Source organism: Lepidochelys olivacea, assembly GCF_965140295.1.
Source record: "Lepidochelys olivacea isolate rLepOli2 genome assembly, chromosome: 4".
NCBI lineage: Eukaryota > Metazoa > Chordata > Testudines > Cheloniidae > Lepidochelys > Lepidochelys olivacea.
The window spans coordinates 123,881,669-123,904,152 of NC_140414.1; the positions used below are offsets into that span (position 1 = coordinate 123,881,669).

The 22,484-nt window shown below is 40.5% G+C and overlaps 1 protein-coding gene across 1 annotated transcript in view; it reads right to left on the reverse strand.

The window, feature by feature from the left end:
• LOC311519166 (uncharacterized protein C4orf50 homolog) overlaps window positions 1-22,484 on the reverse strand; it is an 87,750-nt gene that overhangs the window by 14,601 nt on the left and 50,665 nt on the right. Inside the window, exons 13-16 of the mRNA XM_084625447.1 lie at window positions 21,285-21,333; window positions 20,085-20,215; window positions 18,625-18,870; window positions 17,068-17,491 (exon numbers count right to left, since the gene is read on the reverse strand). Coding sequence (XP_084481573.1) covers window positions 17,068-17,491; window positions 18,625-18,870; window positions 20,085-20,215; window positions 21,285-21,333 — 850 coding nt within the window. The remainder of the gene's footprint in view (window positions 1-17,067; window positions 17,492-18,624; window positions 18,871-20,084; window positions 20,216-21,284; window positions 21,334-22,484) is intronic.

Sequence of the window (22,484 nt, forward strand, 5' to 3'; positions counted from 1 at the left end):
TTACAGTTTCAAGAGCACTAACAATGCATTATCGATATGGTGGATGGAATGGAACCCCGGATCACTAAATGTTTGCCTCACCAGCCCCCCACGTTCACATATTCTGCCTTCTAACCACCCTGCCTTCTGGGACTCCTTTATCTTCCTCCTCCAAGCACCTCTGAGACTCCCAGTTGGATCATTCCTCTCAGTTTGTCTCCCCTTATCGGCTCCAAAAACAGTCTCTGGACTTCTCACTTCTGCGCTGGGCCTCCTCATACTGCCAAGCCTAAACCTCTAGAATCTCTCTCTAATGTATCCGCAGTTATGTTCCCTACCACTGGAATTCCTACCTAGATTTTCTTCGTTCGCCACAGGCTTCTTATGTGAAATCTAGACTGTGGTGGGTTGCACTCACCTTTGAGAGTGCCCCCCGGGGTCTGGGCATGGTGTTGCCATTCTCTTCAGCTCACAGCACCCCATACAGCTTTCAGCCTACCTCCGAGGATCTTCTGTGGCTCAGCCCTCTGGCTGGGTCACACAGTTCAACCCCCTTCCAGGGAACAACTAACTCAAACAGAATAAGCTCCTAGCCCTTCAAATAATTTAATCAGCAGGGTTCCTCCTGCAACGATTGTGGCCATCAGTAGGCTCTAACCTAGCCTCTTTGGCTGTGGCCTAGGAAGCATCTCTCTTCACTCCATGGGCCCCAGTCAGGCACTGCCTTGCTATCAGCAGACAGCTCCTTTTATTTTGGCCTGCAGGGCTTTGATTGGCTATTCCTGAGCCCCAGCCCTTCTAGTTGCTGGAGGACCAGATGTCAATGATTCCCAAAATGGCTTCTCCCAAGATGCTTTTCTAGGCAAGCCTGAAGATCTAAAAGTACTTGCTGTTCTTTTCCTCTCAGAAATCTGTTTCCTGGGGCAGGGTATAGCAAAGCAGTGGGACCTCCAGCAGTGGGTCATGAAGACCTGGTACACCCTGTCCTATAGATTATAACATTGTTCTTTGTAGGAGACACCCAAACAGTCTTATGTGGGACTCAGGCCAGAACTCCATCCAAGGAGGAGTCCAAAAGCACTGAGAAAGTGATTCTCACAGCTTCTGAAGAGGGTGTGGGGTACATTTTGTTCCATTGCACTTTGGGGAAATGGAAGATAAGCTCGACAGGGAGCTATATTTCCATTTTCACTGCAATGGAAACCTAATGATTGCAAACAGGATGGGATCTGTGGACTTTCCTGCTGGATGCCTGGGACATTGCTCTATCTGGCAAGAGGTCTCAATGGAGATAGGTAAGGAGTAGATACAAAATGGGTTTTCAGGAAGGGTTGGGGCTAAAGGCTCACTCCTCCATTCCCTCAGCTCCAGGATTTGTGGAGTCATTTGGATTATTTATTCTTATTATTCATTTTATGTTGGGCACTCAACTCAAGGACACAGCATAAACATTTAGAGATTGATGCCACACAGAGAGGATGCAGATATTACAAGTATAAATGCAAAGTCAAATGTAGGGCACAGGGCAACCAATTCCATAAATGAGAGCACCATCAAGTCAGCCCTATCTGTTCACAGGAGCATTTAGCTCATTATCATGAGGAGGACTGCAGTCAAGCCCTTGTCCGGCTATACTGAAAGAAGGACATGAGACACTGATATGGATTTAATCAGGCCACATCTTTAACACTAGAGGTCTGGGACTACCTGGCAGATAAAAGTGTACAGTGCAGGCAATTCCATGTTCATTCAAATAATAACCCAGGGCTTCCATCAGCTCCCTTTCATTTTCCATCCAGGTCCACCAGCCAACCCATGGCTTGGACCTTAGCATCCACCCCTCCCCCATCATAGGAGAGTTAAGGTGGGCTAAAAGAAAGTGGGGCTGGGTCTCTGCTGTACCATTCATAGGTGCCCCACCTCCCCCCCCCACCCCAACACACTTGTTTCATTTCTTTAACCAGCACCTCCTTTACCAGGCCATTTATCTGGTCACTGGATGCCTTCCCCATGGAGTACCTGCACTGGACATCTGCCCCACACTTACAAAATAAGTTGTGACATGCAGCCTAACCACTTTTTCTCCTCACCATAATAGGTCCTCCCTGATACCCACTGTGGAGAAGGTGAAAAAACTACACTCCAGAAAGCCAATATGGTGGTGAGGGAAAAATTCCTTCCCAGCCCCCTCACAAACGAGTGTCTATGCCCACAGCAAGTCCTAACCTAACCTGATATTCACACCTCGGGATGAGGGAGGGTGGGTGCTACCTTGCCTGCTGCGTGGAGAAAGGGCTTCCAACGCCAGGGCTTGCACCTTTTAAAGCCTTTCCAGGCGGTGAGCGAGCACTGCAAAGCTGAGCATCACCCTCCTTTTTGCAGCAGTTTCTGACCTCCTCCCCCCGGCCCACTGTTTCAGGTGCAGTGTGGTCAATTTCCTTAGACTTGTCAATTCTCTCTCCTAGCCTTTTTCAACCTGCCTTCTTGAAAGGAAGTGGGTGTACAGAGGGCTTAAGATTTACTATACTTAGCATATAACTTCATGTGAATTCATTTGTGGCCTCCACTTGCACTTACACTGGAGTAAAACCGCCTTGTAAAGGCTTTAGTAGGAAGTGACAACTGTTTGAGAAAGACTGAAGCTGAGCAAAACTCCAGATACAAGAAACAGCTGCCACTAAATTGCTTATTTGATGCTGAATCAGCACATTTGGAAGCAGTACGTGCTCTCACTGATCAGCGCGGGTGGGGTTGTCTCCTGACACAGCAATTTAGCAGAAGCAGCAGAAGCTATTTTAATTTAGAGCAATTCAGTGGGTGAGTTTCCAAGTGATCTGAGGCTGATCAGCCACTCTTCCTTATAGCAACTAATTAAAAAACAACCAGCATAGGATCATATTTACTTAGAGCTATAAAGTATCCATCTCCAATAACTACATTTCAGATGTACATGATTAAACAGAAATCAAACTTCGCTATTCTTAATGCCCAGAGAAACCAGCCATCTGAACAAAACTGGGAAAGAGAAAATGACACAGAAAACCTGGTGAAAAGAGAGAGGCCAAAATGATCAAAAACATACAGGATTGAATGCTAGACAGGGATGACTCACTGTCTATTTTTTTTACAGACTAAGCCCCTACAGTTTCCTTGGCTGGTCTCCATCTGGTCATGCTGCAGTGTCATTTTTGCAGCAGTGCAACACATGATGTTTCCAATGCAAAGTGTTTTTTAGACACTCAATGTTACCCATCCTGCTTTTCATCCTTAAGGAAGTACGCCTTTCCTCTCCAGCCACCAGCCAGAAGGACTGCAATTCTCACACACTCCTTCCTGCTTCTACATACACATGGATTCTGTAGAAGTTTAAGGGAATAGATACCAGTGATGCTCAATTCACAGAACTATGCTGATAACACAATGGTCCAACTGTGAATATTTTTCAGGCTAAAGCAGTGCTGTCCATTGCAAGCACTTATCTACCTTATGACATTATCTGCAATAGAAATTCTGTAAGAGGGGGCTGGTAACATGCTAGAATTGCTTGCTCAGTAACGGGAAACAGATTTCAGTCTTCATTACCCCACTGGTATGTTATAGTGGAGTTATTCTGAGGTCTCTCCTCTGATCACTAAGCAATCAAATAACCTCGCCATACCTGACAGAAAAGATAAGAATAGAAAAGACTACTGAAAATATGAGTTCCTGCCCTCAGATTAGTTCTATGAGAAACACGGCATTAGCCAATGACCATATACATCCCAAGTATTAAGATAACAGTTTCCCCTCAGATAAAAAAGGAGGTTCCATAAAGATATTGATCCATCAGCCATAATTCCAAATCCCAGGTAGAAGTCTCCAGATTAAAAATTAGGTATAGAAATAAAGTAAAATTTTCATAGGTACCCAAGTCACTTAGGACCTAAACCACATTTTCAAAAGTGGCTTAGAAACTAATTGAAAGGCAATAGGACTTTGGTGCCTAAGTCACTGTGGAAAATAGAATATTAGGCATTTTGGAAAATTTTACCATAGGCCATTTGTCGATCTATGTTTATCTGATTTGTGTAGAGGGCCCTTTCGCTACAAAGTACTAGCACCTCCAAGTATATCTTGTGAAGGGAAAATAGGACTCAGTATGTATGTTTTACATAAACATGCACAGAATTATGGAATAGGATCTCCTTGACTGAAAAGTGAAAGCTGTTTTCTCAGACTCCAACAGAATCATTTCTAAGTGGTCCAATGTAATCTAATATTTTGCATTTAGAATTCAGCAATTTCATTGCAACAAAACACAATTTTCTGTGTAATAGCGTTGCAAATTATCTCTCACAAGACTTCACAGCTTTGCTGTCCATAACAGAATTGTAAAGTCATATAAAAAAACGACAAAGGCAGAGAGAGAATTTACGAGATATATGTCAGACAAAACACATATTTTAAACGAGGATTTGAAAGGAGATGGAAAATCTGAGCAGTGAAAGGATACAGGATAGCTGCTCCAGATAACAAGAGCTGCAGGAGAGAAGGTTCTCATACCAACGGACACAAGCTTATGTGGCCAGCTCTTGGGAAATAAGAGAGGGAAGGAGTTAAAAGAGACAGAAGGCCTGTAGGATGGCCAGGCGTGAGTCTATGGAGGATTTTAAAATCAAAGAGGGCATTTTAGAACTGAAATGAATGAGCCGTTAGGTGAAGTTTTCTGAGCTTGCACTGAAAGTCTAAGTTGTCTGAAGTCACTCTTAATGTGATCATGCGTCTTTGCATGTCTGAGAAGGGGAAGGAGGAGGTGTTTTGCATCTTTTAGAAAGCCAGTCCCACCAAAGGCCATAGAAAAGGAAGATTCATGTACTAAACAAATCTAAATGTCATAGTATTTACATTATTTATGTTTTTATTTTCATATGCATTCTTCTGCTGGTTATTTAATTAATATCTGTATATAATGTTGGGGTCAGAAAGAAACTTCCCCAGTGTGCAGATTATTCCACTGTAGAGTTTCTTGAACCATTCTGTGAAGCATCTGGCAATAGCTACTGCAGTGACAGGACATAGGCTAGATGGGCCATGGTCTGAGCCAGTATGGTAATTCCTATGTTCCTATAGTTGACACATGGAAAGCATGACATGGATATCTCTCCTCCCAAACCCGAAGAAAATCTCTGTTTTAAGAAGTGGCCCCCAATATGAAAACCATTAATCTAACAGACTTTTCTTTTATTCTAATCTATTTTATGTTTTTAAAAATATTTCTGCTCCAGTAAAATGTCTCATATTTTACAGAAGCAATGACCACCTGCCTCGATGGAAGAATATGGACCCAAAACAGAACAAAAACTTACCTGCACCCAATACCTTTTCCTGCCACCCACCTGAGACAACTAAATGTAAGTCTGAACCTGCGGGAAAAGAGTCTTTTGTTCCAAAAATTAAGAAAGCTGCTTGGTGAACCTGAGCAACTCATAAGTGAGAGACAAACAAAGTGCAACATATGTGTTAAATGTAATAATGCACACCCCATATGGATGGAATAGCTAAGTTGCCCTCTGGTTTGAAAGAAATTGAACAGATTGCTTAGAAATATGTAAACCCCATTTCCGTAGTGCAAGGAAGCAAACTCCATCCAGATGGAGAACATAAAAAGTATCAACTGGCACATTTTACTCACAGAAGGTCTTTTCTCTACTGATCACTCAGTTTACAAGGGGGTTCTATTGTGGCCAGGTCCCCCGTGCAGACAGAGTGGTAAAGAGCACCATTTGTCATTCACTCATTCAAAACACAGCACATCTAAAGGCTTCCCCAATAAGGGATTGATATCACCTGAGAGGGGGGGAAAAAAGCCTTTCTCAATATGTCATCATCATCATGGCAAATACCAAAGGGACATAAGCCTCATTGCAGATGGAGCACCAGCTAGGTCCTTAAGGTGGTCTGGCTGGATATTCAGTTTATGTGCCACTGAAACTTTTGGCAACCATATGCACACTGGCTGTGTAGCAGCATTTCTTGGTAAACATGCTTCAGAATTCATTGGTCTCCCATCCTTATGTGTCCATACCAAAAAAGCTTCCAAAACTGAACCAGTGCTGAGGGAGGTGGTTGCTGGATTTGGCTTTGAATATCCCCATTCTTGATCGTGTCCAGCCACTACTATTGAGCAGCTGATGAAGATGATGAGAATCAAAAGCATCATTCTGGTGCTTTTCAGCCTTCCTCAGTTCCAGGTTTCACTTCCATACAACATAGTCGGTATAATCATGGTTCTATAGATCTGCAGCTTCATAGCAAGTTTAATGTCACAACGTCCCCACTGAGGCTGCTGAACGGCCCCAAACATGGTAACACCTGCTGATACATGAGTGCTCACATCTTTCAATTATCCTCCAGCACTGCCTATGACACTGCCCAAGTATTTGACAATTGCCACTTGTTTGTTGTCCCACTGAGACAGGTTAACGCTGAGCTGGTTGTAATCTGGAGCTGGACACTGCTTAAGCGTAATGACTAAGGACTTAGTTTTATCTGGATTAATAACAAGACCATAACTGCTCCTTCTTGCCTGACCAAATTGGCCATCAGCAGCAGTGATTCACCAAATGGAGCCAATAAGACAATGTCATCGGTTCTCCAAGCAAATGGTGGTCAAGTGAACACCATCCAAATGTGCATTTGTTTAAAAACTACAATCCTTACAGCTTCCCATTAACTCCAACATTTGGTTGAGAGTTACATTTTCTTTGTGAATTGGGAGTCAATTCCAGAGCCTCTTGATGGTTCACAGTACAAGCCTTTCCAGCAGTGCTATTGCTTAATGAGTTTTTAAGAAAAACAAACCCTCAGTTTCAATAAGTCAAACCCTGGTGTCCTTGCTCAGGTGGCTTTACTACGTGTGACACTTCAATGGAAGCTTCCCTTAATAAGGAGACCAAATGCTTGGCCCAATATGAATCCGTGACTGAGTTAAATCATTTAGGGGGAAGATTTTCAAAGGCAGAAAGGGCAGTTAGGCACCCAGCTCCCATGAAAAGTTAATGAGATCTGGGCACTTAGCTCCTCTGTAACATTTTTAATACTATAAAATTATTTCTCTGTAATTGAAGCCTGAAGAGGCATTTTCTTATGTTTATTAATATTTATCGCTTGTATTACTGAGTCAGATGGATGTCTCCTGGCTGTTTTTTTTTCTTGTAACATGGTTTTCTTTAGCCTGGAAACTTAATACTATGCAGGTCCAGCCTTTTAGATGAGAACTGCTATACAAGAACAGCTGTGGCTGAGTGACAGAATTAGACAAAATGCTTCCTGTCTGACTGGGCCATGTAACACAGCCCTTTACTTTCCATTACTCTTTGAGTTAAACTAGTGACATAGGGCTATGGGGCAGGGCCTAAATTGATACATAAGGACTACCGTTCTTCAAGGTGGTGGGTGCCCTCAAGTCCTTCAACTTCAATAATTCTAAAATATCAGGGATCCCACTGTTTCAGGAAAGGAAGAGAAGCAAGAGTCAAGAAAGTGAAAATGAACAAAGCACCAATAACATTACTCACAGCTCTGGAGTCTACGTAAGAATGTTCAATCTAATAACAAAAGCGCTCAAACAGTGACACACTGGAACTGATACCCGTAAATTGTGCACGAGCTATGATTACTATGGTGTCCCACTACCACAGTATCATGGGTAAGCCCAACAGGCACACTGCACTTGGTTGCACAATATGCTCCTCCAAAAGGTCAGGAAACAAAGAGATTAAATGATAGAGAAGGGGAAGGTAGGGAGAAGGTAGGGAGGATATTATGCATACCCAATGTAAAGCACATTGATGGAAATGGGATTCTTTGCACTGATATCAAGGGGCACTGCCTCAGTCTCCTGGTCATGTTATTCAGTTAAGTGATTTTGTGAGAATTAAAAGGAACAAGCCCCTAAGTTTCCAGGGGGTGTGAGGAGAGACAGAAAACAGAAGTATTATGGCCTTGGTTTAACAGAGAACATAGAAACAGGCACAATCTGATGTTTAGCATAGAATTCAAGTCTAGTTCTCCATGTCCAATATGTAAATTATATGGAGGAGATTATGTGACCTCTTTTCTGATTAGAGTTGGTTTGGGGAACAAAATCTGAATTTCTTCATATTCAAAAGGGTTAGTATCTACCATCAACACAAATTACCACTGCATAATAATAATAGTACAATTACTTTATTTACAAAGTGCCTCACTTCCAAGGCACGCAGGGAGTTGCACAAGCAATTTAAATATAGTCCTTTTAAAATAGAAAGGAAAGAGCTTCTCCCTCACTGGAGAATTTTGATATCTTTTTCATTTACTGCCATTATCTGAGGTGGCCAATTCTTTTATTCATGGCGGAGCAATTTATGAAACTGAAGGCTGTGTTTGTCAGTGTTATTATTCTCTGCTCAGCACCCAGCAGTCATTGCCATTGTGGACAGTCACGCTCATCCTCTGCAGACACATATTCTTCTGGCAATTTGTAGGAATAGGCGAGATTATTTTTATTCTGACTTCCCTCCCCCTGCCTAGGCGCCACCAAAGAAGTGTATCAACCAGCTTCATTCTCTTTTTAATAGCTGCTTATTCAATTAAGCAGCATGGGAATTAAGGGAATTAGGAGGAGGACACAAAGCAGGCCTATTGACCCCAATATGAAAAAAAAAGCATATGCTTAAACAGCCTCATAGAGAGAGGAAGGTACTTAACTACAGAAGGGATTTCACAACAGGTCAGGCTTAATCTTTCATGTATTTGACTATGTCCCTTTATACATTGTTCTTCTGCCTTCTGCAGCAGAGATATTTAATATTATGTGAGAGGAAATATGTACTCAGCTCTCAGATAAACAGTGAGTTTGTCTTCTCCTTGCTCATGGGCTCATGAGTATTAGTGCAGTTGTTAGACCTGACAGATGCCTATTGCCTGACCTGTATGTGCACATAATCTCTGACTTCCTGTACATGAAGAGAACCTCTCTCAGGTATGTATAATTGAAGGCCTCTACATACATAAATGAGATTTTCCTTTGTATTTCACATAACTGTAAGACATTTACCAATCGGCACCTGAATACCTACAACAAAACCAATGCAGCTCATTAGTGTCAAAATAAAGGCAGAAACATATGGTTAACGGGAACCAAAAGGACAAGGGCAAACCCATTAGTCCTCAGGCAAACCTCACAAAAGGAGCCAGTTCCCAAATAATAGAAAACATAGGGATGAAAAGCTGATAACAAATACAAACAACCAGAAAACGAGGGAAAAGGGATCATACCCAGGAGAGGAGGAGTGCAAGAGAACTGTAAAGATGGCAGAGATGTACAGAACTCAGCCACACAGCAGCCCCCTATTCAACACTTCTTCCTATACAGCAAATCATATAAGAGGAAAGAAAAATAGCAATAGCCCCAAGCAAAGCTCCAATCACAAAGAGACAGACAGCACTGGTGTCATCCAGCTGCTGCCCCACCTCTGGCTTTTTGAAGCCTGCTCACCAGAAGGGACTGCCTGCAACTAGCTGTAAGTGCAGGTGGGGGCTACTCAGAGATGTAGTCCTAAACCCAGAAATGGGAAAGCAGAGAGTTTAGGATAGTGGACAGCAATAAAAGCTAGCAAAGTCCTGCCTTTCTTGTTGCTTTGCAGGTAGAGTGGCTGGTTGGAAACATGGGAGAAAGAATTTATTGTGGTTCTCAGGTTCTGAGAAGTATTACAAAAAAGTGAGAATGTGCTTACGGGGCTTCCCACCTGAAGCAGCTTTTACCAGCCAGTCATGAATGTGCTGCATCACATTGTGAGGCCTGGGCCTTTCAGATGCTCTTGCTATTGTCTAAATAAAATTAGTAAAAACCCAAGGAAGGTGGAGGCATGACAATCTCTGTATTGTAATATAATTTTCAAGCAACAAGAGTAGGACTTCTGTCAGTCCCTCCATCCATGTTTTTATACCATGCCCATCACTACTGTGTTTGGGTACCTATTTCTGTTCTTGTGAGAACAGGAAAACAAGAGTCTTTGTTTGCTTTTATCTGTTGATGTTAAGCAGGGAATCACTTGTCCAAATCAGATGCATAACCTACCACACAGGTGATCTAATCTGAGGTAATTGATGATGCTGATTAATTGTTACAAGTAATGAGTAGAAGGGAACATTTAATATATTGAGATTTGGGGGCAGATTCATCCGTACACTGGCTGCTTTGAGCCATTTCTGTTTTAACCGACTGAGTAAGCCAGACTTACAGCTGATTTGCATCACCAGAGTGGCACAAAGTTGCTAAAACATAACGGTGAATCTGACCCATCATCTATCATATGATACTCTGGTTTGCCACTGGATTGTTATAAACTGTTTTGTCCAGAAGTTATAACTTTTTATCTCTTCAGCATTTGTTTTATAACCCTGAATTCTGTAAGGAGTGAACATATCATTTTGCTTGAATTATGGGTGTAGAAGGGTTAACAAAAGTCCTCTAGTGATTAACTATCTGAGTTTGAATTTTCCCAGGTAGATTTAATCCTGGACAGCAAAGGTGCAGAGCGTAAGGTATAAAAACACGTGGTAAAAAAAATAATGAGAAGGACACATGGACCCAGTCATTCATTATTGAGAATGCTGATTCATAGCTGCAAAAATACTCCTGTCTTGTGGAAGTAGAGAGGCCTAAGAGAGGAATGTCTCGCTATGTCCCTTGTTAGTTTGATTGGGTTTAAACATAGGTCTTCTAAGGCTATGTCTACACTACGAGCTAAGTGTGTGATTCCCAGCTCACATACACATACTCACCATAACTCTCATTGAGTTAAGGCTGGTCTTCACTATGGGGAGATCAGCGCTGCTGCAATTGATGCAGCAGGGATGGATTTAGTGGGTCTAGTGAAGACCCGCTAAATCGACGGCAGAGCACTCTCCGGTCGACTCCGGTACCCTACCTCTCTGAGAAGAGTAAGGGAAGTTGACTGGAGAGCATCTCCCATCGATGCAGCGCAGTGAAGACACCCGGGTAAGTCCACCTAAACTACGTCGACTTCAGCTACATTATTCACGTAGCTGGAGTAGCATAACGTAGGTCGACTTACCCCCATAGTGAAGACAAGCCCATAGTGTGAGTATAAATAGCAGTGTAGCTGTGGTAGCACAGGCAGCAGCAGTGACAACACAGCTGGACAGTGCCGAGTATGTACCCACCAGCTTCAGGTGGGTTTGTACTTGGCATGGTTAAGCTGTGCCGCCATTGCCCATGTTATCATGGCTACACTATTTCTACTTGCACTAGCTCAAGGAGAGTTAGTGTGAGTATCAATATGGGAGCTGGGAATCTCAGGGTTAGCTCAGAGGGTAGACATAGCCTAAAAGGCACTCGTTCTCTCCTCATGCCCCCCTTCTTTTTTCCCTTTGCATTTGCAAGTAGGAAAGGGGGCCACACAAAGAGCTCTGCCCCTGGTGTTTATAACAAGCCTACACTTGTACCAGAAGGCAACAACCTTACACACAATGTACTTCACCATGCAAAGACATCCAGGATCAAGGCTGCAGAAAGGACAATGGTAATCTTCCTAGCACAATATTATGAGCCAGAGCTTCTGAAACAGTCCGTTTTCCATTCTAGCACCTTCTGTCATCCTATTTATTCCCCTGGAGAAGAAGTCTCAACAGAAATGGACTAAAATCAAAGCTACCAGCTGGCTGACCTGATGAGACTGTAGATGTACAAAGAGAGGTAGGCGTTTCTTGATTTAATCAGGCCTTTAGCAAAAGGACTGCACTGTAGAAATCTTGCTGCACACTTCATCTGGCTTCAATAAGTGGCTTTAATGCTAGTCAGCTTAAGGCCTAAACGAAAAAGCTATCTCTAAGAAGAAATTAAGTCAGTGTCTTTCTACAGCAGGAGTGATGTCCACTAGATACATATGCTTTCTTAAGGACAGAAGAAATATGTTGTATGTACCTTAAATATAGGGGTCCAAATTCTCCTTGTACTTATACTGATGCTAATCAAGAGTAACCTCACTAACTCAGTTTCTTCACAGACCTGATGGACTCAGAGGAAGATTGACCCCTGGTTTTCTTATGCAAATTACATGATACAAAATACAAGATATGCAGGACATGAGGACATAATATAGTCCTTAGTTATAGTGGAATTTAATATCCATTTTATGGGAACTCAAAATCTGCAAGTGAACCACAGTGGATGCTGGCATAACCCACCACTTTTGTAATGAAAGCCACGAGTTTTGCCAACTTATCTCCTTTCAAAGGTTCTCCAGATCCTCCCCCTTCCCTAGTGGAGATTCCTTGACTCCCAAAGGGCTACACAGACATGTGTGTTCCTTTGGGAATCTCTTGAATGTCCTGGAATTAATGACACTACAACTGGAACTTTATTATTTATGGGAAAGCTATTTCATGTCTTTTTTAGAGGTTTCTAAAATGTTATTGATAATCATTTCAGTTTTCACTTTCAAACCTGTACACTAAGGAAGCCTGGAGTTACAGGTGGTGAGGTATGAAAAATTGTGTGAATAATATTTTTAAAACAATTCTAAGATAGTTGTTTTGAAAAATATGTGGGATATGCAGAATGCATGATGGTGTGGTATATGGGTTTTATTGGCATTCTTTTACAATGACCTTCATAACTCATTTATGGCCTCTCAAGATAGTGTTGTGTCTTTTTAAATTCATAGCCAAAAAAAAAAAAAAGAATTGGACAGGAAGGGAATAGGATAGGATTTAGGCATGAGCTTTTTAGTGAAACTGAGAGTCAAAGAGAGAGAAAGCATCTTTAGAGATATTATTGTTTTTCTTGTTCTAATAAAGTTTCTTGTTCAGTGTTGGAAGAAAGTGAATGCTTTTTTACCATTCTCACATGACAATGCTTATCAACACTTTATTCATCAGATCACCATATACTTCATATTATATTTATTCTCTATTGATTTTTTAAAAGAGTTTGCCCTTAAGATTAAATGCTTTGGCTTTAAGACTGGGAATCTCAAGTGTAAAAAATAATGAAATCTGGGCAAATATTGCAAAAATATGCTCATGAACACTCATTTCAAAAGGTACTATCAACCCTATTTATTTGTTTTCTGTGAACTTTTGCAAGAATTTGGGTGGGAAATGAAAGTCTTGTGAATCTGTCGGCAGCTTCATGCTAAAAGTATTTGTGTGGCTGTCAAGTTTCCTTCCCCACTCTGAACTCTAGGATACAGATGTGGGGACCTGCATGAAAGACCCCCTAAGCTTATTCTTACCAGCTTAGATTAAAACTTCCCCAAGGTACAAACTATTTTACCTTTTGCCCTTGGACCTTATGCTGCCACCACCAACTGTGTTAAACAAAGAACAGGGAAAGAGCCCACTTGGAGACGTCTTCCCCCCCAAAATATCCCCCCAAGCACTACACCCCCTTTCCTGGGGAAGACGTGATAAAAATCCTCACCAATTTGCATAGGCGAACACAGACCCAAACCCTTGGATCTTGAGAACAATGAAAAAGCAATCAGGTTCTTAAAAGAAGAATTTTAATTGAAGAAAAAGTAAAAGAATCACCTCTGTAATCAGGATGGTGAATACCTTACAGGGTAATTAGATTCAAAACATAGAGATTCCCTCTAGGCAAAACCTTAAGTTACAAAAAGACACAAAAACAGGAATATACATCCCATTCAGCACAGCTATTTTACCAGCCATTTAAACAAAACAGAAATCTAATGCATATCTAGCTAGATTACTTACTAAGTTCTAAGACTCCATTCCTTTTCTGTTCCCGGCAAAAGCATCACACACACAGACAGACCCTTTGTTTTCCCTCCACTCCAGCTTTGAAAGTAACTTGTCTCCTCATTGGTCATTTTGCTCAGGTGCCAGCGAGGTTATCCTAGCTTCTCAACCCTTTACAGGTGAAAGGGTTTTGCCTCTGGCTGGAGGGATTTTATAGTTCTGAATGCAGAAAGGTGTTTACCCTTCTCTTTATATTTATGACAGTGGCCATATCGGAATCCATTTTCCTTCCATTCATAAATGTTTTGATCATCCAGCTGGAGCAGAAATAATATCATTTGATTAAGGTAACCACTCACAGGCCACAATTAACAAATAGAGAATCGCTAAAGACTTAAATAGTGGGAAAGCAATCCATGGCCACATGTTCATGTAACATGTTTATTATTTACCCAGTTCTGATTTTACTAAAATTGTTCACACAGAATAAAGGGCTACAGTCATCAATGTATTCTTTATGAACAGTTTGCCAAGCCCTAGTGGTAAACCCAGAGTCCCAGAGGGCCTCAACTTGGCAGGACACCAATATATGGACCATCTGGCCTGTGATTGGCACAGTTTGGAGCTAGCTTCTATACATAATGAATTATTATATTTAAAGAACTTGAAGGACATGGTTTGTTGATGTAATACATCCTCTAGTCTTTATCCACATATATAGGTACAAACTGACCTATCATTTCTCACCTGAAAACTCTGTTGGGTGCCGTGCAGGAGACGGATGGAGGGGAAGATTAAAGAAGTAAAACTTCAGGTGAACTGCCTTTTCTTATGTTGTTGAATACAGCAATCTATGGAGGTTACCATTAAAAAGTTGGCATTTTCCCAGCGCAGTATCTAAAATTCTACATTTGTCCATTACACTGACAAGAAAGCTAACTTATAACTGTTAGCCAATAGTAACTAATGGCAACCACTGTATTTGCACTTATTTTTGTATTTAGAAATAATATACTTGCTATATACATTTTTAATATGTAGGGATTATTAATATTTAATTGAAGTCCACTGTGTCTAAAAAGACACAATCTTGCATTTGTTTAATTAATCCATTTGCTTTATTTGATAATTCTCTTTTACACTATAGTAGTGGTGTTCAAAGGAAATGTTTATCAGAATCTATTACACCATATATCCTGGTGCACATATGCAAAACATACTCCGGTAAGTAACCCTATTCACACAGGTATTCCCACGGATTATTCACAAGTTTGGCCCCATCATCCCATTATAGGGCCTATCGTCTTATATGTTAACATGTTTAATATACCAGGGTTTGGCCTACAGGCTAAATTTATGAGTAAACATCCATCTCCTAGCTGATATCAGGAAGGCAAAGCTTCAATAAAAATGACTATTAATGTACTTTATCATTTTACCAGTACAAATATTGCCATTTTTTAAATATACACGTTTTTCATATTGGAAGCTTGTTAGCATTAAGCAAGGTAGTTTGACATTTTATTTACTATGTGTTTGTGTCTATAGAATTGTTGGCTAAGCTAAGAGATGCCATAGTGCTATTCTGACCATCAGCAGCAGGAGCCTGAGTTTTGGAGCGCCAAAGGGGATCTTATCTGTCTGGAGAGTATGCTGAGATATTGTTCTGCTTTTCCCTTGGGAGCTGGTCTGTATTTATTATAGAAGGTGCCGAACAAGGATCAGTTTCATTATTGTCATGTGTAATTGCACCCTTACCGTCCCAAGCAAAAACCAGATGTTTCCCCATGAAAATACAGCCCTTGTACATATGCGTTAAAGCGTCCTCACAACAAGTCAATGCCATGCATTTCTGATCTTTAATGGGCAGAATAATGGGCAAAATAGTCACCTGCTGGGCCAAAAGAATGATCAACCAGCTCAGAAAGGAGGAGTATGTAACTGATACATGCCAAAATGGGTACTTCACTGATAAAAAAAAATAAAAATCCTGTTTTAAAAAGTACAGAATGATGGTTCCTTTACATCTCCTGAACTGGCTACACAATAGAGAATTTCTGGGATTATACTGAATTATACTGGGAACTCAGTATAATCCAAGGCTCCAGTGGCTTTGGCATTTTTACCACCATGTTCATGGTTTAAGCTGCTAAAAAAATGGTAAACTGGTGACAGTACTGGTGGGAATGTTTTCCTAAAATTCACTTGTGCAGACATCTAATACAGTTTTATGTAATTTTAAAAGTTATTCCTTGTGAAATAAAGCTTTCTAAATGGTAATTAAAACTCTTAGAGCCACTCCACTGAATCACTTAATCCTTCTTCTTGAAGCACTATGACTACCCTGTATCGCCCTATATATCCTATATTGCCTTTTTAATCTCATCTATTCGCATGTCCATGTCAAACTCTGACTCTGAGAACCAACAGCCTCCATCACTGACTGATTTGTGGGGTTTTCTGCTTTTTTGCATCTCTTCCAGGTGCTATCCACAACTAAGAATAGAGGACAAGAGAAAAACGCTACACTGCAGGGATCATACAACAGGCTAACCTTAATGTGTGGATGAAGACATCACTTAGACCAGATTGTGACTTCCTTTAGTCACGTTGATAAAAAGTTACTCTCACCAGTACTCATATTTCAGTCAACGGGACTACCTGAGTGAGCGAATTTTCCAATATGAGTAAGGGGCGTCCAGTCTGGTCCTTAGGAAACAACTTAAACTGTCATTAAGTGATATTTTTCAGATCCTAAACCCTATAGGAATACACTGCTTTATCATTCAGCTAAACAGAAAAATGTATAATTTAAGATACACTGACAAAAAACGAATCTGCTTTTCATAGAACCTATGTCCATTATATATTTCCTTGAATTCCAAAGGAAACAGTCATTAAACAAAGACTTTCCTGTAGTACTTCACATTGTATATTGAAGCAAAGGGCTATAAATAAATGTGAAACTGACTTAATTGATTTTCACAATCCAAACTGAGAAAATGAAAAATAGTAAACTAACAGCAGAAAGAAAATTGGAAGGTAAATTAGATGTTGAAAATTCTGTAGGTTTGGATGGTTTGCGGTCTTATTAGCAGAAGTGGTGAAAAAATGGAAGAAAAATGTTGGTAAAATGTTATTCAATTTGTTGTAAAAATTTTGTTTCCAATACATTTTCTAGCCACCTCTAGTTATTAAAAACATTGGTCAGAGAATCTGCTTGCTTAAAATAGATTATTTGAAAGTTGGCACGTTCCCTTAGTCTGTCTCACAGAGAGCAGACAGAAAAGATTAATATATTTATAACAATGGGAAAATCACATGGTTAAGGCTTTTTACCTTGTTTTATTTCTGAGGCTTTTACTCTTTCCAGTGCAGCTGATTTCTCCCCAGTAGGATTTTGACCTTTATTACTTGCTGACAACACATCTGACAAATAGCTTTTTGCTGTGGTAGCTGAGGTTGAGCCATCTGGTTTTTCTCCCGAGATCCATGTGTTATTCATAATGACATTTTTCTTTCTCCTTCCCTGGAGAACAGCACCTGCATGCTGATTTCCTGTATGACTGTGGAATACATCACCAAGTTTAGACAACTGGTCCCTCCCATCTATGAGATGGAAAGAGCTCCTATCTGAAAGTTTCAGTGAATTGTTCATTTTTGACACTACCGACTGGGAGGTCACATCTTGGGCTGGATGACAGACAGAGGACAAATTGCAGTCCGCCTTCAGTTTTGAATTGGAAGAGGCAAATGAAGGTATCTGAAGAGGACAGAGGAGAAGAATATGTAACTTTTGAATGTTCGCAACCACAAAAAAGGCGTATATCAAGATATAGTAAAACAGACCACGTGATTCTGTGCATAACGACTGCTGTCAGCAGTACTTTTCCATTTTATGAGCTGTACAGTATGTCTGTTATGCTTTCATTGGAATTTAACTCTTAAGCTCCTGCACTAGCAGGGAAATGACTAGATGATCAAAAAGTTCTTTGCTTTTTGCCATCTCTAAGATCTATAGTTCTTTGATGATAATGGTAACATCATTAGTCCTTTATATACATGATTTACTGTAGTATAGATTACCAGGAAGCAGGGGCTGAGTGGCACAAATATATGGCTGTCTAGATGGTTCTGTTTGTTAATACATTATCAGAATAATACTTCTGTTACTGTGTTATTAGTATAAGGAGCAGTTTCTTGTCTTAAAACATACATCATTTGGAACATGCTTGACTCTTTAAGTGGCTACTGTGATAAAATAGAGAATGTGGTTTTGGTTGGTTTGTTTCAGTTATTTCTTTTCAGGTCATCATGAAAATTCAACAACGTCATGTTGCAAGATCTGGCATGGATGTTTTTTAATCTAGCAGTCTCTCATCTTCTTTGTACAGTTAAAGGGTGGCTGTATTGCCTTGAAGTGGATAAAATCTCCTGCTTGTTTAGTACAGCAGCAGTCACAAATGCAATTGATTAGCTCTGTCCTTAACAGAATTCCTGCAGTTAATGGAAATTACTCCGAAGAGCTTCAGGGCACAGGAATAATTGGATCATTAAAAAAAAGGGAAGAAAGAAAAAGGCAGATCAGAAGCTACATTTTGGTTAGGTTTTGCTGTTTTCTGTTTGTTACCATCCTGGAATTTCCAAAGCTGATTTTACTGAGAACTGCAAGGGTGAAAAGAAACCTCAGATTTTTTTTCACATTCTCTAGGAGCAACTACCAATTCTTAAACAAAAGGTAAGAAGATTCATAATGAAATACACTGTGTGTTTATCTTCCTCAGATTGTCCTAACTACTAATAAAGAGGTTATTTAAATATTTATGTGATCCATGAAGTGACAGCTAAGAATAATTGATCTCATTAAATTAATAACTATGAAAGTGATTTATTGACCTGGTAATTACTGTGATGGTTTTGTCTAAGCTCTCGATGCAAGGCTATGATCTTCTCTAGGCATGTTAATTTTAAAGGAGAAGTAGTACACTTGTTCTGAGTTGTGTGAGCACAGCAGATGTCATCTGACTTCTGTAGAAAGCTTGCAGGAATTGGCCTCGCCTTCTCATTCGCTTCAGCCTGGTAGGTCCCATGGTTATTTGGCAATCCATTGACCTGTGAAGTGTCTCCAGCAGTATGCAGTAACTGCAACCAAGAATGCTGTTATTAGGAATTCAGGTTAGAAAAAGTTTCTCATAGGAATGGTTTGTTTTTGGATCAACAGTAGTCACTATATTAAACATGTTGCAGGAACATTTATAAAAACAATTTTGCAGAATCCACATTCACAAAAATCAAGAAGGATAATATGTTAATTTTACTTCGAACATTTTTAAGTACCCTGGAAGCAACCTTTTGTCAATCCAAAGTGGAAATGTCTCTTACCATAGTGGCACCTTAGAGACTAACCAATTTATTTGAGCATAAGCTTTCATGAGCTACAGCTCACTTCATCGGATGCTGTAACTCACGAAAGCTTATGCTCAAATAAATTGGTTAGTCTCTAAGGTGCCACAAGTACTCCTTTTCTTTTTGCGAATACAGACTAACACAGCTGTTACTCTGAAATCTTACCATAGTGTATGCTTGACTCTAGATAGCTCCTAGAAATCTCTCTCACTGCCCCACTTTCAATCCCAAAATAAAAAAGCTAAGTGAAAATATCAATAGCTCTCCTACCAAACAAATGAAAACCCCCGACCTACTTTTGTGCAGAGATCTTGGATCACTTGATGCTATTTCTCATTCTAGGGCCTAATTTTGGCCTAACGATTGATGGGCACCCAATAATTAGGGCCTAATAGTTAATGGGAGTCTTTTCTTTTGATTTTCAATGGGGGTTAACTCAAACTGTTAATGAGTTAGGTCTTGTCTTCACTACTGTGCTACATCAGCGCAACTGCCTCAATGCTTGTCTTCACCAGATGCGCTATGTTAATGGGAGAGTGCTCTCCCATCAATGTAATTACTCCACCTCAACAAGAAGCAGAAACTATGTCAATGGGAGAGTGTCTCCTGACGATGTAACATGGTGTAGACATTGCTTTAAGTCGATAGAATTTACGTCACTCGGGGGGGGGGTTCACACCTCTGAGTGACGTAAAAGTTACATCAATTTAAGCGGTAGTATAGACAAGCCCTTAATTGTTAAAATTAAATTTACGAACAAGACTAGTATGGAGACAGTGAGGTAAGCCAGAGAAGGCTTCAGGAAGTCACAGCAGGTCTGCCTAATACTCACATACATCATTAGAATGCTGACAGGCCATAAGGGATGGAGAGATTACAAAGGGCAGTATTCAAACATTCTAGGGCATGAAGAGATTGGTTCTAAAATTAGTGGATCAGAATTTACTCACAACAGGAAGCACAGTTTGAGGCATCTCTGGTGACAGATGAAAGTCAGCAGTAGCGGTGCAGGTTCTAGAATGCAATGACCCACTCAGATGCAAATCACTGTCTTCCCCAGTAGGCATAAGAGTCTGTGAAGCTACCAGAAAAACACAGCATCAAATCATCAAAAGCTTACCATACATTTAGTTTCCTACACTCTACATAAAAATCCACTTGGCATTTGGTTAAAGTGATGAAATGTCCTTTTTACAAGTATCTGTTTCTCAGTACCAGCTCTGTTTTGTGTCTCAGGATACTGAGGGCTCCAGGAGTCAAAGTACTGAAACTCAGTAGTGAGGTATATAACCATGAGCATTACTGAACAAGAATGCTCTAGATGTTTATCTTTACAATACTAACTAAATTCCCAAAGTATACACTGGGTTACATTTAAAACCTTGGATGAGTTTCTGGGGACAGGCTCTACTTTAATTGTTCTGAAATCCTGGTCAAGAACCTGGGGGGGGGGGGGGGGGGAAGAGCAGGAGATATTCCTAGTGCATTACAGACAGCACTGAGAATTTTGTTCCCAAAATGTGCCTCAACCCTACCACAAGTCATTTCCCTATCTTACTCTCAGGGTACATGTGCTTCCTCCTCAAAGTTACATGTTGAATTTTCAGATAATTTCTTCTATTAATTAATTTTTGCCCCTTTATTTTTTCAATAATTAATTCCACCTTTCCAAACTCCCTTTGGAATGAGTTTAGTCTTCCTCTATAGTTTCTACAGACTATGCCAAATGGGAGGGGTGTAGGAGAAGCATCTGCTGGAATAGTTAAAAGAAATTGCCATTCCACCAGTAAGGTCACACATTGGTAAGACCTAAAAAGCACCCACATTTTTTTAAACCTTCACATGTTTGGAGAAGAAAGAGTTAATGCTTCTGGACAATTTTCACTGCACATTTTGTCTGAAGCTAGGAGGCAACACTTACCAGGAAAATAAAAGACCATCAAGTAGTTTAGGAAAATACTTTAACAATTGATTATGGATGCTACTCTACTAAGAATTTTTTTTTGCTCTAGACAACTGTTTTCCCGCTTATATATTGAAGCAAAAACTGTTGCAAGACATCTATAGTGTATTATGTGTGAGGTCAGAAAACAATTTCCAAACTACCTAAGCTACAAACAATTTTCTTTTAAAATAAAAATGATACTAACCTCGTCTGTGTGCTGTCTTCTCAGGCATTGCAAATTGCGGGGATTGTCTCTGCAAGAACAGACGTTAAAACAATTATTGATCAGAACTGCTTATCTGAATCAAATATGACATCCAAGAGGGCACTCGGTCCAGCACCTTTTTAATATATATGTTATTTTGTATCCCGCTATTTTCAATCATCTTTTTGAAGGTTAATGATAGCATGCCTCGCCCAATGGATTTGCCCTCTTGTATTTGAAAAAAAAAAGTCTTCTCTATTCCTTCCCCTTCTCCCCCTAGGCTTTCTAATAGAACAAAAGTCATCTTTGTCTGCTCCTGTGGTGTCATAACTAGAGGCCTGATCCTGTGACAAATCTTGGACCTTAAAAAGGGAGTCAAAGGGACTCATCCCCTTCCAGGAGTGATCAGCACTTGATAGGAACAGGCTTCAGAGCTGAACCAGAACTAGCCTCCAAGATCCAGACCAACTCTCCTCCCTAAATGCTCGGTAAATTCAGATTCTGACCATTTATGCGGAGATTTTTTTTATTATGGGGTTTTAGAAAGTCATTTCAAGCCTATTTTCTTCAAGTTTGATACACATGACAGTAAGAGATAAAGCAGTATTTATACAAATATAGACCAGATTCCATTGTTCCACCCAAGAGGCCTCAGAAAAAGTTGTCCTAATATGATGGAGGAAGCAGTTCTACTGTTCTGTTCATCATTTAGCCCCTGTCCTACAAATCAAAGTGCTCACTCAGTTGGAGAAGTTCTATACCTGGTTCTTCCTTTCTTTAAAGCTTCAGGAAAATGTATAAAAACCAATGTGTCCCATGAAAACTGAAAAATGCTGGCCTGCATTGTCTCCGGAGCAGCTCCAGAAAGGAAATGTGATTCATTCACAATTCCTCCAGAGCTCCAGGTTTGTAGGAAGGAGACAGAAGAGGGGGGAGTACATTGCATTGGCTCATTGCCTGCTTCAGCACAGAGGTTGGAGAGGTGGAGCCATGGCTATGCCCACTCCTTACCCACTTGAAGTATTGAATCTGCAGCCTCTAATGTCCCCTCTATGCCTGGACTCAAGAAAAGATCCAGGCGGATCCTGCATAGCTACATGTGTATTTGTGTAGATGGGCAGGGGATGATGGAGGCCATGTTAAACTGTCTTAGTCCCCTGCACTGCCATGCAAGTCAGTCACAGGTTAGCAATCTGAAGC